At 31.8% G+C, this 15,136-nt stretch overlaps 1 protein-coding gene across 1 annotated transcript; it reads right to left on the bottom strand.

Moving 5' to 3' along the window:
* Positions 1 to 6,715: 6,715 nt before the first annotated feature.
* Positions 6,716 to 14,140, bottom strand: LOC145741404 (uncharacterized). Its single transcript, XM_082558992.1, has 19 exons — positions 13,962 to 14,140; positions 13,169 to 13,239; positions 12,978 to 13,084; positions 12,120 to 12,862; positions 11,903 to 12,022; positions 11,551 to 11,831; positions 10,639 to 11,476; positions 10,422 to 10,551; positions 10,272 to 10,348; positions 10,025 to 10,188; positions 9,821 to 9,939; positions 9,053 to 9,146; positions 8,671 to 8,817; positions 8,394 to 8,567; positions 8,140 to 8,286; positions 7,962 to 8,055; positions 7,495 to 7,668; positions 7,267 to 7,340; positions 6,716 to 7,106 (listed from the first exon to the last, which is right to left on the bottom strand). The coding sequence occupies exons 1-19, from the start codon at positions 14,116 to 14,118 to the stop codon at positions 7,041 to 7,043; spliced, it is 3,777 nt and encodes a 1,258-aa protein (XP_082415118.1). The 5' UTR covers positions 14,119 to 14,140; the 3' UTR covers positions 6,716 to 7,040.
* Positions 14,141 to 15,136: the final 996 nt, after the last annotated feature.

Raw genomic sequence — 15,136 nt, 5'->3', positions numbered from 1 at the left:
TCGTGGTTTTATATTATTTACCTTGTTAAGTGTATTTCAATGATTGATTTCAGTTTTAATTTTAAGGAATTTGACTTAGATCCACCAGCATGTAATATACCATTAATAAACTGATGTAGGATTGGAAGAAGTAAAGTGGAAGGTGGAGTGTCGGTTGTATTCCATGTATTAATTAATAAAGCGTCGGTTGCATAAGAAATAAAAGAAGGCTTACCCTTGAAAACATTTAAAAAACAATTTATTTTAAATATAATTACAATGGTTTTATCATTAACCATCAATTTTTAAAATTGTTTTTAAATTGCTTATATTTATATAAAAATATAAAATTTTTGACATAGAACTTATGACCTACTTCCGTAAATAGTAGCTGGGAACAATGTTTAAAAATAAGTGCAAATTGGGAGTAAACACAAACGTCAGAGGTAAAAATAGTTTTTGATTTAAGTTGACGAACTGCATAGTCCACAGTTTTAACTGTAAACCATTTTCTTCCTTTTGCTGCCCAACTAATTCTTTCCATAAAATTCTGAAAGTTTATAATTAAGAAAGGTTAATAATATTACAATTATGTAATTATTTTTCCAAAACGTTGTTAAAGTTATTTACCAAACAATACTAAATTACATATGTTTTTTTGTTTTTTTTTTTGTATATATCTTTATTCTTAATGTGGGAAGGTCAAATGCGCGACCTAAGCATAGAGTAACAATTGCTACTCTGACCCAGTCTCGAGTTGCCTGTGGCAGGTTGGGATATTATAGATTATAATTGCTCCGTAATTATGTTGCTGATTAAGTTCTAGCTCAGCAGAAGTTCATACCATTTATAGCACCTTACTCAAGAGCGCTACAGCATGAGAGCAGTGGGGATTAAACCCACGACCTCATATGTGTAGCAAGTGTTCTTACCACTACACCACGGTGCCGGTTGAATTAAACCCTTTGTTAAATTACCTTGGATAAATTATATCGCTCCCCAAGTGTTACTACCAGATTTTTTAGAGTAAACTTAGTTGTCATGGTAACAAAAATGCCCTTTACAACTTTCAGATTTTTCAACAAACTGGAATTAAAAAAAAACATTAAGTAACTATATCAAAAAACATATGCGTTTCATTTTTTTAGGTATTTTTGAATTTTTTTACTTATTTTTTTACCCGTTTAGAGAATCAGTATTATTACTCATTGAACACTGAATCCATCCTTGCATTACCGCATCACATAATTCCACTTCTTTATTGATAGAATAATCATTATCCAACACCGAAATAATTTCATCTTGTGATAAAATTCTCATCAAATATTCAATGCGAGTTTTTGAAGATATTTTTCCACTACTAGCAAAGTATTTCAGCAAAACTGAAAACGTGGACAGCCTAAAAATAAAAAAAATTTCTTCATTGAAAATCAAAAATAAATTTTAAATTGGCTACATAAATAACATAGTAAAGATATGGCAGCGTGGTGTAGTTGTAAGAACAGTTGCAACCGGCAGCTTGGTGTAGTGGAAGAACACTTGCTACACCACCGTAAGGTCGTGGGTTTAATCCCCACTGCTCTCATGCTGTAGCGCCCTTGAGTAAGGCATTATTAACGGTGCAAACTCCTGCTAAGCAGCATAATTACCGGGCAATTATAATCTCCATAATATCCCAAACTGCCACAGGCAACTCGAGACTGTGTCGGGGTAACAAATGTTACTCTATGTTTAGGTTGCACATTCGACTTTCCCGCATCGATAAAGATAAATAAAAAAATATATATAATATTTAAATATATTAAACACAAAGTTTAGGGTATATATTAATTTAGAAATATTGTTCTAAATGACAAACTTGGTTCTGGTCATTACAGTAATTTCACAAATAAGATCCAAAGTGTTTTGATCGTGATTAAGATTTTGTCGTTTTAACCAAATAAAAATCTCCAATCCTAAATCCTGACATCTTGAAAGAAATTCTTTATTTTGTGATTTCTTTTGCCTAGTAGTAAAAAAGTTTAGAATAATTTGTAGCGTAATGCATTAAATTTACTCTGCTTTTAAAATAATCTTAATTTAGATGAAACATAAACAGTAACTAGTTTAAATTATTGGAAAAATTCCAGTGATAATTTTGATATATTTTTTGGATTCAAGGATTTACCTCAGACAAATAACAAGTTCTGAGAATAACGATAAAACAACAGCATTTTCATTTTCTTTCAATTCTTTTAAAATATTTCCAAGAATATTTCGTGGAAACAAGGATAACTAAAATAAAAGTTAACTTTAGTAAAATATATTTACAGTTTAGGTAATTTAAAAAAATACTGGTTAAATTTTTTTACCTTTTCAATGTTAGAAGTTTGAAAATAGAAAATAAGATTTTGTAATATGAGAACAAAAACCTTGAAAATTTCTTTATGACGGTCCAGGCTATTGTTTTTATCAGCTAATAATCTGTAAAGTTATTTTGATAAAAAATTAATTGTATTTCAATATGTTTTAAAATAATTATAGCTTGATATACAAACTTTAAATAAATTGAAACAAAAAAAAAGTTTTTAACCAAAATTCTTACCGACAAACTTGTTTAAAAATATTTGCTATTTTTTCCTCCATTTCAGGACACTCAAATTTTCTCTCGTAGCAGATTTGCATTAAACTAAAATAACCTGAAGCACATAAAAAATGACATGATCTATCAAAAAAAGCTTGTTTAAAATTTTTTTTTCTAGATACTTACCAGTTATCATGAGTTTTTGTTTTTTATAATCAGTTTTAGAAAGCACGCAATATTGAATTAATGTCAAAAGTTCTTTTGTAAATGTTTGAATTTTATTAAATGGGCAAATTAATAAAATTGTCATTCCAATGTAAAACAAACGAAAAATTCCAGTTTCGTTTGAATTTTTAACCAATGAGATTTGAATTTTTGATAACAACCTGAAAAATATTTTTGATAAACTATAACAAAAAAAAATTGACTATAATAAAACAGTATATATATAACTGTTTTATTCTATAAAATACTACAACACTTTACAAAGTTTTACTTGCATTTAGTAACGAAAATAACACATTGCATAACAGTAACGAAAATAACACATTGCATAATTAAAAAAAAATATTCTTATACAAACTAAATTTCTATTGATAAATGTTATATATTACCTTTCATGTATACTATTCCATTGGTCTTTTTCCTTTATGATTATACTTAAAATACATAGCATCAAATCAAAAGAGAAAGATTTTAAATCGATATTCTTCAAATTTCTGCACTTAGTCAACCATTCTGCAACATTCTGGTCTTTCACAATAAATTTTTCTATTCCTTTAAATAAATAAAAAAACAAAGATTATTGTACATAAAAATAGGTACAGTAGGCTATACTAAAATATGATATGTTGTAAAATATTGCATATATAATTCTTTTTCTTATATTTTCTAAATTTTCTAAAAAAAAAATTTCAACAGATTTTACAAACATACCAAACTCTGTTTTTTCTGTAGATGGTGTATTTAAATTTCTAACAAAATGCAACCACATTAAATTAAAAGGAGCCAGGTCTGATGGTATCCACGATAAATTTTCTGTTTCAATAATTGACTTGTACAAAAATAATTGAAACGTAAGAGCGCTGTCACTAGAGTGTGCCAAAGACAATCTAATCAGTCTAGTGATTAGTGAAGGTAAAATTTGCAAGTCTTCTGCTGCCTAAAGTATTTGAAGTTTTACATTATGCACTCTTTTAAATTGAAATTGTTACAATATTTATAACCACAAGCAAAAACAATAACAACACTTGTCTTTTTTTAATTTATAAGTTGGTATTATTCTTAAAAAAATAAACATGACATTCTTTAAATATGTACATGGCTTAGAATTAATGCTCACAGCTAATTATAAACAATAAACAACAGTCAATTAAATTTCATATTTACCATAGATTGAACCCACCACCAACAGAATGACAACGAATCTTCAAGATTTTTAAATCTTCGATTTTCGACATCAACAGACTCAGTTTTTAAATTTTTAACGATAGTGTTTACAATTCCAATAACCACATTCCAAAATTCTTGTTTGTTGTTAAACTTTTCACAACACTTGCTTAACAATTTGTTAAAACATGAACAAGGATAAGGATTTTTGTGGCATAAAGATTCCCAGTCAGTTTTTCCACCTTAACAATAAAAAATATTACAAATAAAGAGTTTTAACTATCTTTACAAATACAAAATAAGGACCATACATAAATGTGATATAGAAAAAAAATAAATAAAAATAATTTTTTTTAGAATTAATATTTTTTAATTGATTAGCTTAGTTTTTAGTTTGCTTACCAATGATGTTAATTTCTTGATTAAAGCGTTCAAAAGAAAGTTGAGATAAAATATGAATAATTTTGCTACTAACTTGAGCATACAAATCACCTTCCTCAGATATCTCAAAACCACTCTCATAATATATCTGAAGAAAAATTTGTTTAAAAATATGATATTACTTATATATATATAGGAAAATAAATTAAAAAAAAAACGAAATGACTTAAAAATGCAACTTAATCAAAAATATTAGTAATAAAGGCAATAACGTTTCAGATTTCAAACCTTAAGGTTGTTTAGAGTTTGATGTTGTACAAAATCTAACATAGAAGAATGAATTTCACAAAATAAGTGGTAGATCTGAAGAAGTGGACTGTTTTTGCAAACATGCAAACTTGAGTTGTCTCCTTTAAAACATAAAGCGTTATTAGTTTATCATTTGTAAAACATTAACAAGTATTATTTATTAAAAGGCCAATTGTTTTGTATTTCAAAATTTAATTTAGAATTCACTAATGCACACACAACATGATTTTACCATAAAACTGTTGCCTTGTTTTGTAAAATCGATGTAAATTGTTTTTTCCTGTTTGTAAAAGATAACCTGATTCTAATGAGATATTAAACAAACATTCGAATAACATGGTCATTAAACCTGAAAAAAATTTTAAACATCAGCTTTGTTTTATAATATTTAATAAGAAGTAAAAAATATACATTAATGAAAAATTATCAACAAATATGTTTTATGAGGCATTGTAAAAACAAAGATTATGTACATTACAATAAACAAATTTATAGAGAATATAAATCCTTTCATACTTTTGTTTATTGGGCTATCTTCAGTTTTAATATAATCATAAAGTAGTTTTAAGTTTGATTCAATATTATTGTTTTCAGCTATGCGGTTATCATTTGAAGAAGTTACTGCACATTGCTTTTCTAATTCCCTTATTTGGAATATAACTGCATAAAAAAATGCACGATTACAATTTTTTATTTAAATGCTAAAATAAATTAACAAAATAATTTCCCTTTGGAGTTATAACCAAAAATTACCTTTTGAATATATTTTATTTATTTTCTCTTGCGTCAATTTGTGATCTAACAAAGCATCTTCAAAATATTTTGAAGAAATTGTCTCTCTGCAAATAAAAGTTAACTCTTTAAATAATAAAATAAATTAAAACTATAATGTTGTTTTTAAAATACAATCAAGTTAAAACTTTACAAAGTCTAGGAAGTTAAATAAATACATTAAGCTATTATTTAACTATATATACAAAAATAATAACTGTTTAAGGAGTTGTGTGTTATTGTTAAAATTAATATTTATAAATATAATATAACCATGCTTATAGCTCAGTCTGGAACATAAGGCAGTGTGCACACACAAGATTTTTTTTGGTAAAAAAAATGCACGCCTGAAATTAACGTTTTGCACGCCTGGTTTTGAAAAAAATTCGCTTACGTGCAATGCTGACGCCTTGTGGTAGCAAATTTAAGCCAAATTTAGGTAAAACACCCAAAAATAAATCACGCATGCATGCATAAACCAAAAATTTTAGCACGCGATAACGCCATTTTTTACGCTTGCACGCACGAGATTTCGTCGAAAACTGCCCTACTCTCCAGACTGGCTTATAGCTAATATACCAAACTATCCAACATTCTATCGTAAATAGTCATCAGAATAATACTGCATAACTTAAAATTTTAGTAATCGTTTACACCAATTTAAACATTTTAATCGATTATAAATTTCCATTTTTTGTAATAATTTATGCCATTTTATGCAATTTTTTTTTTTTTTTTTTTAGTAAGTCAGTCAGTAAGTGACTAGGCCTGCAGGTTAATATACTTTTTTTTATTTTTGCTTCAGCTAGCTTTTTAAATTAACTCATGAATTTTACCTGTTTTCTTTACATTTAGTATTTAAAATAGCTTTTTCAGTGCAATTTGATTGTCCATTTAGTTTTTGAACTCTTTCTTTGGAAATCCTTTTTTTCTTTCTTCTTAAAATAGGAGAATGGCTAGGTCCTTCCAAAGTTTCATTATCAGAAGAGGGGGGTGTTATACTCATGGAACCTTCGCAATTCATCTTTTTACCTAAGAATTGTGGACTATGTTACTTAGTTATGGTAACATTTGTCACAAGATATTATTCTCCAGAAGTTCAGGGGATCCACCTATTTATTAAATTTAGCGCTGAAATAAAGTAAGTAACCGATTCGCGACTAACTTAAACGGTGGCTTATAGATGTATTCTAATCAACAACACATTATTAAATTATATTGTTCCATGTTATAAGTTACAGTAATATTTTTATTCTTTTTATCAAAAACCATTAAATCAACAATTTTTTGAAAAATTTAAGTATAATTCACACCCTTGTGTTTAATTATAATATGTTAATTATAAATAACAATGATATTTTTTATTTGCACGAAAATCAGTCAATGAAAACTTACACATTAGCATCGTCAACGTTACGGCGCATATATACCAGAAAGCATTAGTTATAAAAATAGGTTATTCAATATGGATAAAATTATAGTACATAAAAGTGTGTAATAGTTCAGCACATGGTAGGGAAAGCTACAGTGAACTACAACAGCGATACAGACCCCACAAAAAATGTAAAAACTTTAAGAACAATTAGACGAAAAAATTGCAAATCAATATATACAAGCTAAGTTGCAAATATAAAAGAAAAATATATTTTTAAACAAGCTGTTGTTCCTTTTCGTTAGGATAAGAAATAGAGCTATTACTTTTGTTGCTGTCAGCCTAAAATAAAAAAAAAAACATTTAACTTTAAAGTCTGAATATTGTAATTAAAACAACAGTAATCATATTTTAATCAGAATCATTATGGAAAAAATAGTCCGTCTTAAGTAACCAGAACAGAACTAACTTGAATAACTAATTACAAATCAGTTGTACTTACATCTTTTTCCATTCCCGAGTTAGTTACTCCTGCTGAGTCACCGTTTAACGTCATTGGTAATGCGGCAAAACGAACTGTAATTAAATTCAAAAAACTTATTTAGTAATCGTGTTTTTAGCATTATTATGTAAGCATTTTAGAATTATTATGTAGGAAGTAATCTATGACTATTAAACCCAAATAATGAACTGCAAAACACTTAAACACATCAATTAAATCATAATTTACCTGGTTTGTTGTTGTGTTTGCATACACAAGCAACAATAGCCAATGTGATAGCCACTGCACCTAGTATGCATGCGCAAATAACTGCCACCTTCCACTCTTCAAATTCAGTTTCATACTCATTATAATTCGGTGTAGAAGAAGTTGTTGTTGGTGGCGTGGTGGTAGTTGTTTGAACTGCAAGAAAATAGTTTATTAGAAACAGAACAACATAGAATTTTTAAACACTGTTTTGCAATGTCATCCTAAAGAACGCCTTCAGGTTAGTAATAAAATTTAAATTTAAACGAATATTTTTAGAATAGTTTAAAAAGGTAGAAATTCAGTTTAAATCTCGTGACGATTAAATCATAGCGAAACACGAATGCCCCGTAGGCGTAAACCCATTCTAAAATAGTATGACAAAAATTTTCGGTCTTGAAATAATATTAATAGATTTACATCTTCTATTTAAATTACGAATAACTTACCTTCTACAGAAACAGAATCAATATCAACGGTGCTATTTCCGATTTGATTTTGATTACCAGCAATAGTTGCCTTTAAATCATCTTCTAGACGTTGCTAAAAAGTTTACAAATTGCAATTAAAAAATTTAAAAAAAAAATTAATTATTTTATTTTCGACAATTTTTGTTTATTGTTTTACCGATAATTCTTCTGGTGTAGCGTTGCTGTCATTGTGAGCTATTTCAACTGTATATCTAACAATAACACTGCCTTGAGCAAAACCATCTATGATAATGGTTACAACTCCATTGATATCCGTGGTTGACTCTTCATAAAGTTCTTTCAACTAAAAACAAAACATCAATATTTTATTAATGGCCACATATTAAACCATTCACGAAACTTTAAATTTAAATATTAAATATATTAATGTGTTTTTTAAAGAGAACTTACCATTGGTTCAACTCTATTTTTCAATTCAACGTAAGCACTTGTAGAAGAATCTTCCAAAGCAGGACTGTAGTCTTCATCTGTGAATCTGATGACTGCATCAAGTGATAGTTCATTAGTGTTAGGTGGCGCTGTCGTAGCAGAATCAATCTCGTCTGTGCATTGTCGAATGCAAATCTGTTGTATAACAAACCGTTTTATTTACAGCCATTTTTTAAAAATTCTAGTCAGTTTGTATAAAACTTGCATGAAGATTGGAATTTTTTAAAACAAAATGTACCTTGTTGGAGCTCACAATCGGTGTTTGCGAATGACGCGAGATATCAAAATTTGAAGTGACTGGACCAGTTGCATAAATCATGTATTGACATTCAGTGTCGGTGAAAGGTAAATCGTTTTCATCATTCGTATCTCGTGGCCTTGAAAACTGCGAGTCAAAAAAAATTAATTATTTATTGTTTTGATGATAAAATTTCCGCAAACAACGCATTGTTAAGTAAAATTAGGAGCTTTGTGCTCACTAGCGTGCTTGCTAGGCACAAATCGTGAAATTTAATTCGGTAACCAATTTCCCATAAAGTAATTACGTTTGTTTAAATAATACATGCCTTGTAATGTGGCCTATACGTTCAATCTCTAAATTTAAAACAAAAATTTCTCACCTCTACAGTAAGAACTCCGTTTGCGTAACTTCCGGAAGTATTTGTTACGTCATTGGAGCTATCAATTGGCGGAAGTGAATAACCGGTTATCCATCTGCAAAAATACAACATTGCATTTATGAGTCATATTTTTGTTAAGTATTGTATTTGGTTATCTGGTAAAACACACAAATAATGGCTTGACGTTTTTATTTTATTTTATCAAGTCATGTGCTTAATAAGACTGTTTAAAAAAATGTTAAGATTTTGAAAGTTTTTGCTAATTCTCCTTGAAAAAGATAATCACTCAAGAGTCTGGTCAAGTGGTCAGTTAAACTCAAAAATCTCACACAAGATTTTCTCAGGTGCCCGAGCACCCACTTCAGGGTCGCTATTTACACGACCCGCGTCACGTGGTTACAACAACATATGACGTCACAATGATTAAGAAATACAGAGTTGAATCATGACAAAGTAACACCGAACAAAGTGAATTGTAACTCAACAAGATTTGTGTCGTCACAAGAATTAAACAAATTTTAAATCACAAGACGAATATTTAAAAGATAAACCAGTGTTCCAAAACAGATCAAATAAAATTCTACATCACTGGGTTTAAGCAAACATTTTAAAATACTTGAATGATATAGAGTAATCTTACGCCCAAATGCAACAATTGTCTTGGTCACTGATTCAACATCGTACATTACTGAGAATAGATATTTAGTGCTATGTGCAAAACTAACATACAATCCCAAGTAACATGGGTAACAGTGAAGTTGTATTTACCTGTCATTAACAACAGCTTCTTGGTTACCGTCGATAAGCCCAGTGATTGCGTCAGTATTTGCCATTCTTTGATCGCTGCTTATACCCAAACCAATCCATCTATCTGAGTCTTGTTTGGACTAAAAATATTTAATTGTATTTAAATACGTTACACAGAAAATGTATGTACTATTTATTGACCGGTTGGTTGTTACAAACGTCTACCTTCAAAACAAAGCTAATAATATCTGTGTCAACGTCCAAGGTCCATGATACAAAATATTCACAATCAAAGTTTTCATCTGTAGTATCGCAACTGCCGGGAAGAGTGTACATTCCACTTGTCGTGGAGCAAGCTTGACCAGGTGCTGTCGTTGGGTTGGGGTTATCTGTTTATAAAAAACTATGTTGTTATGCAAAGTAAAACAATTGTAAAAGCTTAACATATGTATATAAAAGTGTAGAAACTTACCGAAAAAGTTTAAGGTAGCAGTTGCACGTCGTAGATTGCCAGAACCATGATATTTAATTTCATCGTGGCGGTAGAAGCTAAATAAACAAAAAGTTTAATTTAAAAGGTATTTTTATTAATATTTTTCATAAACTTCATTAGATTACAAACCTATAGTCACTTGATGTACACGATTCAATTCCAGATGCGGGAAAATGCCCATAGTTGTCCAAATTTTGACCAAGGGCCCAAATAATATTCATAACGCCGTTTTCTAAAGTGTGGTCACTTGGACCATCAGCTAAAAAAATGAATATTTATAATTGATTAATTTGCAACACACTTTACTTTTTTTTATATATTGTTCGATTTAAAATATAGCACAAACCTGCAATTCTTTTCCTAAACACAATAGTAGTAACCCCATCAACTTGAGACCCAGCTGATCCTGTAATGTCATCTTGGCCGCCATAGAAACTGTCAGGTCGTGGTGTAGATCTGTCGCGCGTGTACATGTCTTGAACTCGGTGCAAATCCCCCTTCACTGAACCAATAACAACGTCAGTGCAGTCCATAGGATGAGTTAGTGGCCTGCCCGTATTGGTTGGTGTTCCAGAGGAAGGCTCTGGCTCTGGTTCTGGTTCAGCTGATGGCTCTGGTTCGGCAGATGGTTCTGGTTCAGCTGTGGGTTCTGGTTCAGCTGATGGTTCTGGTTCGGCAGACGGTTCTGGTTCTGCAGATGGTTCTGGCTCAGCAGATGGTTCTGGTTCAGCTGATGGCTCTGGTTCGGCTGTTGGTTCTGGTTCTGCTGATGGTTCTGGTTCAGCTGTCGGTTCTGGTTCAGCTGATGGCTCTGGTTCGGCTGTTGGTTCTGGTTCTGCTGATGGTTCTGGTTCAGCTGTTGGCTCTGGTTCAGCTGTTGGTTCTGGTTCTGCTGATGGTTCTGGTTCGGCAGATGGGTGTGGTTCGGCAGATGGTTCTGGTTCAGCTGATGGTTCTGGTTCTGCGGATGGTTCTGGCTCTGCAGATGGCTCTGGTTCAGAAGTCGGTTCTGGTTCAGCCGACGGTTCTGGTTCTGCGGATGGTTCTGGTTCCGCCGATGGTTCTGGTTCGGCAGATGGTTCTGGGGATGCAGAAGGTACAGTAGAGTCTCCATTACAGACTTGCTCTCTATCATTTTCAAGAGATTTTTCAATTGCTTCCTCGGGATCTATACTTGGATTAGCCTAAAATATATATCAAGTAAAAATAACAGGTTTGCAACATTCGAAAAAATCCCTAAATATTTAAATGCTCTTACCATTCCTGCTTCTTCTCGTTGTAAGGCAGCAATGTTAGCGTTATATTCTTCATCCCTGTACAGTCGTTGGTCAATGGCTGGAAAGCTTTTACATTGGGTTGTAAGTCCACGTGGCCTCCATCCAATACCAACCCAACTCAAAGTGTTAGCCCGAACTGCAACCTCGACTTCTGTCTTGTTGTTTACAAACCTCCAATGAACAGAAACATGATCTGGACTAAGCTCACGCGAGTGGTAGTTCGGGTTCGACTCATAGTCTTCGAGTACGGTCACGTCAGAAGCTGAAAATGTTTAAAAAATTTTAGCAACAAGTTACAAAATGGACTAAAAAAAATTGTGAAGCCATTTTTACCAATTTGACAGTTGTCTCCATGATATCCTGATTCGCAATAGCAAAGTAGTTTTGGATAGGTTGTACTTCTGGTGTCGATACATTTTCCATTACCACAGTCATCGTCGCTCCAACATTGATCTGAAATACAAATTTGATTACAACATATTAATACTACACCCTACATTAAATTAATAAAACTATGAATATTTAAAAAAAATATTTTGTCTTGGTTTACCTTTGTATTCGCAACGAGCCCCAGAAAAAAGTTTTATGCAAGAACAATCCCCGGTCGAATTGTCGCAAGTACCGCCATTCAAGCATTTGTCTTCGTAACAATTATTAAATTCCAATGCATTTTCCGGAAAACAAGCATTTCCGCTTGATCCAGAATTACCTCCTTGGCCTGCTGTTGGTTCCGGTTCTGGTTCACCTGTTGGTTCTGGTTCACCTGTTGGTTCTGGCTCTGGTTCACCTGTTGGTTCTGGTTCTGGTTCACCTGTTGGTTCTGGTTCTGGTTCACCTGTTGGTTCTGGTTCCGGTTCACCTGTTGGTTCTGGTTCTGCAGATGGTTCTGGTTCTGCAGATGGCTCTGGTTCGGCAGATGGTTCTGGCTCAGCTGTTGGTTCTGGTTCGGCAGATGGTTCTGGCTCAGCTGTTGGTTCTGGTTCGGCGGATGGTTCTGGTTCGGCTGTTGGTTCTGGTTCGGCAGATGGATGTGGTTCGGCGGATGGTTCGGGCTCCGCTGTTGGTTCAGGTTCGCCTACTGGATAGTTAGTATGACTGGTTGCAATTGGTTTAGCCGTAGATGTAATTTGAGCGCATTGCTCAGTATTTGAAGCTGGATGTGGTAAAATTGTTACATCAGCGCAACTCCAGAACCTGTAAGTAGGTGACCATTCTGAAGCTTGTCGAAGAAGTCTTATTGCACAAGAATCGCAGGTATAACCGATAGGCAACACTACATCGGCATATTGTCGTCTGAAATAAAAAATAGTAATTTTTATAATGATGATTAAAGTTAATTGTACTCGCAACAATATATACTTTTTCTTTTTTAGGCAAAATTGTATTCTTTGTTTAGTGTTATACTTACGTAGAATCATTTTGAAATAGAAACTCTCCATGAGTTAAAGTGGAAATGACTTGGAATTGGTTCGAGCCGGGGCCATTTTCCTGAATAATTTGAAGTTCAGCGCCACCCTAAACCGATTAACGTTCAAGTTACTTTGGTAAGGTTGACGATTATATTTTTAGTGTTACACAAAAGCATTAAACTTAAAATACCCGATGTGCGTAAGCCAAGTGCCACGTGATCCTTATTTTGGTTCCTTCAATAAATACGGTTCTTGGTGCCCCTAAAAACAAATAAATAAATAAATAAGTTATAAACGTGGATTAGAAGTGTTATCAACCAATTAAATTTAAAGTCGACGTTTTCATTTTTTATGGTCGATTTTTTTGTTTTAAACGGCAATAAAAAAAATTCCAAATTGTCAATTAAGACAAAAGGTCGGCGGACGTTGCGATGTTCCCATCGTGTGACGTGAATTTTAATTTTAATTGTTTTATTTACATTTAATTGTTTTTATTGAATTTTAATTGTTTTATTTGCTTTACGTTATTAGATTAGTTTAGATCATCCTGTTATAAGTTAATAATCACACCAAACAGTGCCTATGGCCATACACACCTCCTCGTCTCACGAACACGTAAGCATCCTTAGTTAATATAAATTAAAACAAACAAAGCTATGACAGAGCAATAGAAATTAATAATATCCTAATTATAATATATCTCAGTGTCGAAAACGTTCTATTAGTAACTGAAAATGTAAAACAGCACTGTTTGTTGCACAAAAAACGTGTGATTACCTTTAAACTAAGGGTTAATATTTTTTAATTTAATTCGCCAAAAATTTATACTAAATTTTTAAAAGAAAACAACAGGTGTTGTTTGGGTTGACATACCAAAAATTTGTACCATGCAAACGAAAAAATTTGGCAATTCTGCGACATTTAACCGCATGATATTGCCTCAATACACTTGAAGGTTATGTAACCACTGTTACTATATTTACCTTCGTAAGGGGTAAAACCGCAGGGACCTTGGGTCCGACCGTTGTCTAAAAAGTCAAGTTGATATCTTCTGGCCGGCGGGAAGGTCAATCTCACGTGACTTTGAACAAAACTTGTTGATATTATTACAAACAAACACGTCACTATAAAACGCATCATGACGTTTTTAATTTAACTTTACTTCTTCTATATATATAAAATATAAATATTGAAATTCATCTTTACTCATGATTTTCAATTTATAACGCAGCCCCATTCTACCAGCTTATATAATTGGTCCCCAAAATAAACTGTCGATAACGATATGCGGACAGATTTAAAAATCGATTTAATTTTTTAATAAGGTAAAATAAACATTTTTTCCCGTTCATTCGATTAAAACTTTTATCATATTTCGGTTTTGCGATTTTTTTTTTTAATTTGGGAAAAGTTATTTCACAAAACACAAGTGAAGCTATGTATTTTGGTTTTTGTTTTAAAAGCGAGTTGATTTAACCTTATCTGTATAAAGACTGCATGTAAACAGATGCATGAGTGGAGTTTTAAATCAAATTCTTCCTGCTAAACTTTTTTCTAATCCTTTTTTCTTTTTTTGTGTTGACTCGCAAGGCAATATGAATTAAAATACTTAACCACAAACTATATAGCTATATGTCTATGTTAATCATTTGGTAAACGTTTACGGATCGCCTAAAACTAACGACTATAATTATATAATTGCCTTTTCTACGGCTTAAATAATTTAGTTTTAACTAATCCCGTGCGATTCTCATTTCACAAATGTTGTGTGTGGCGCGCCTAGTTGGGTTTGAACACACAATATACAATCACTGACTTAAATGCCTACTTGCAAAAAAATAACCGAATGACTTTATATCCTATACATTGAAGTCTTTACTTTGCGAACTCATTTTACTTAGTCCTTATACGAACGCATACGTTACGTGACGTCATAAGTTCTATCGAAATAAGGCGTCGATAATGGGTAGGCTGAATAATGAATAATCAACCTTTACAATACTTATGCCTGCCATGCTGTGACGTGATTGTCCGAGCATAAAGAACTTTAATAACTTAGGTCGTTTTATTAAAATCTGACGAGCACCTCACAACACGTGTATTTGCGACAATTAAATCCAAAAACGGCTCGAAATTCATTTTAGACCTCTTTGTGCGT

The sequence above is a fragment of the Corella eumyota genome, chromosome 2, assembly GCF_963082875.1.
Source record: "Corella eumyota chromosome 2, kaCorEumy4.1, whole genome shotgun sequence".
Taxonomy (NCBI): Eukaryota; Metazoa; Chordata; class Ascidiacea; order Phlebobranchia; family Corellidae; genus Corella; species Corella eumyota.
The sequence above is the reverse complement of the archived record's forward strand: the minus strand, read 5'-3'. Positions and strand labels throughout refer to the sequence as shown.

What these genes read in the sequence shown, in the direction of transcription:
- LOC145741404 (XM_082558992.1), bottom strand. Translation starts at nt 14,118, where the DNA reads ATGATGCGTTTTATAGTGACGTGTTTGTTTGTAATAATATCAACAAGT. An exon ending in TGGAGACAACTGTCAAATTG is followed by an intron (nt 11,832 to 11,902) that starts GTAAAAATGGCT and finishes AAACATTTTCAG; the next exon opens with CTTCTGACGTGACCGTACTC. An exon ending in CAAACACAACAACAAACCAG is followed by an intron (nt 7,341 to 7,494) that starts GTAAATTATGAT and finishes ATTTAATTACAG; the next exon opens with TTCGTTTTGCCGCATTACCA.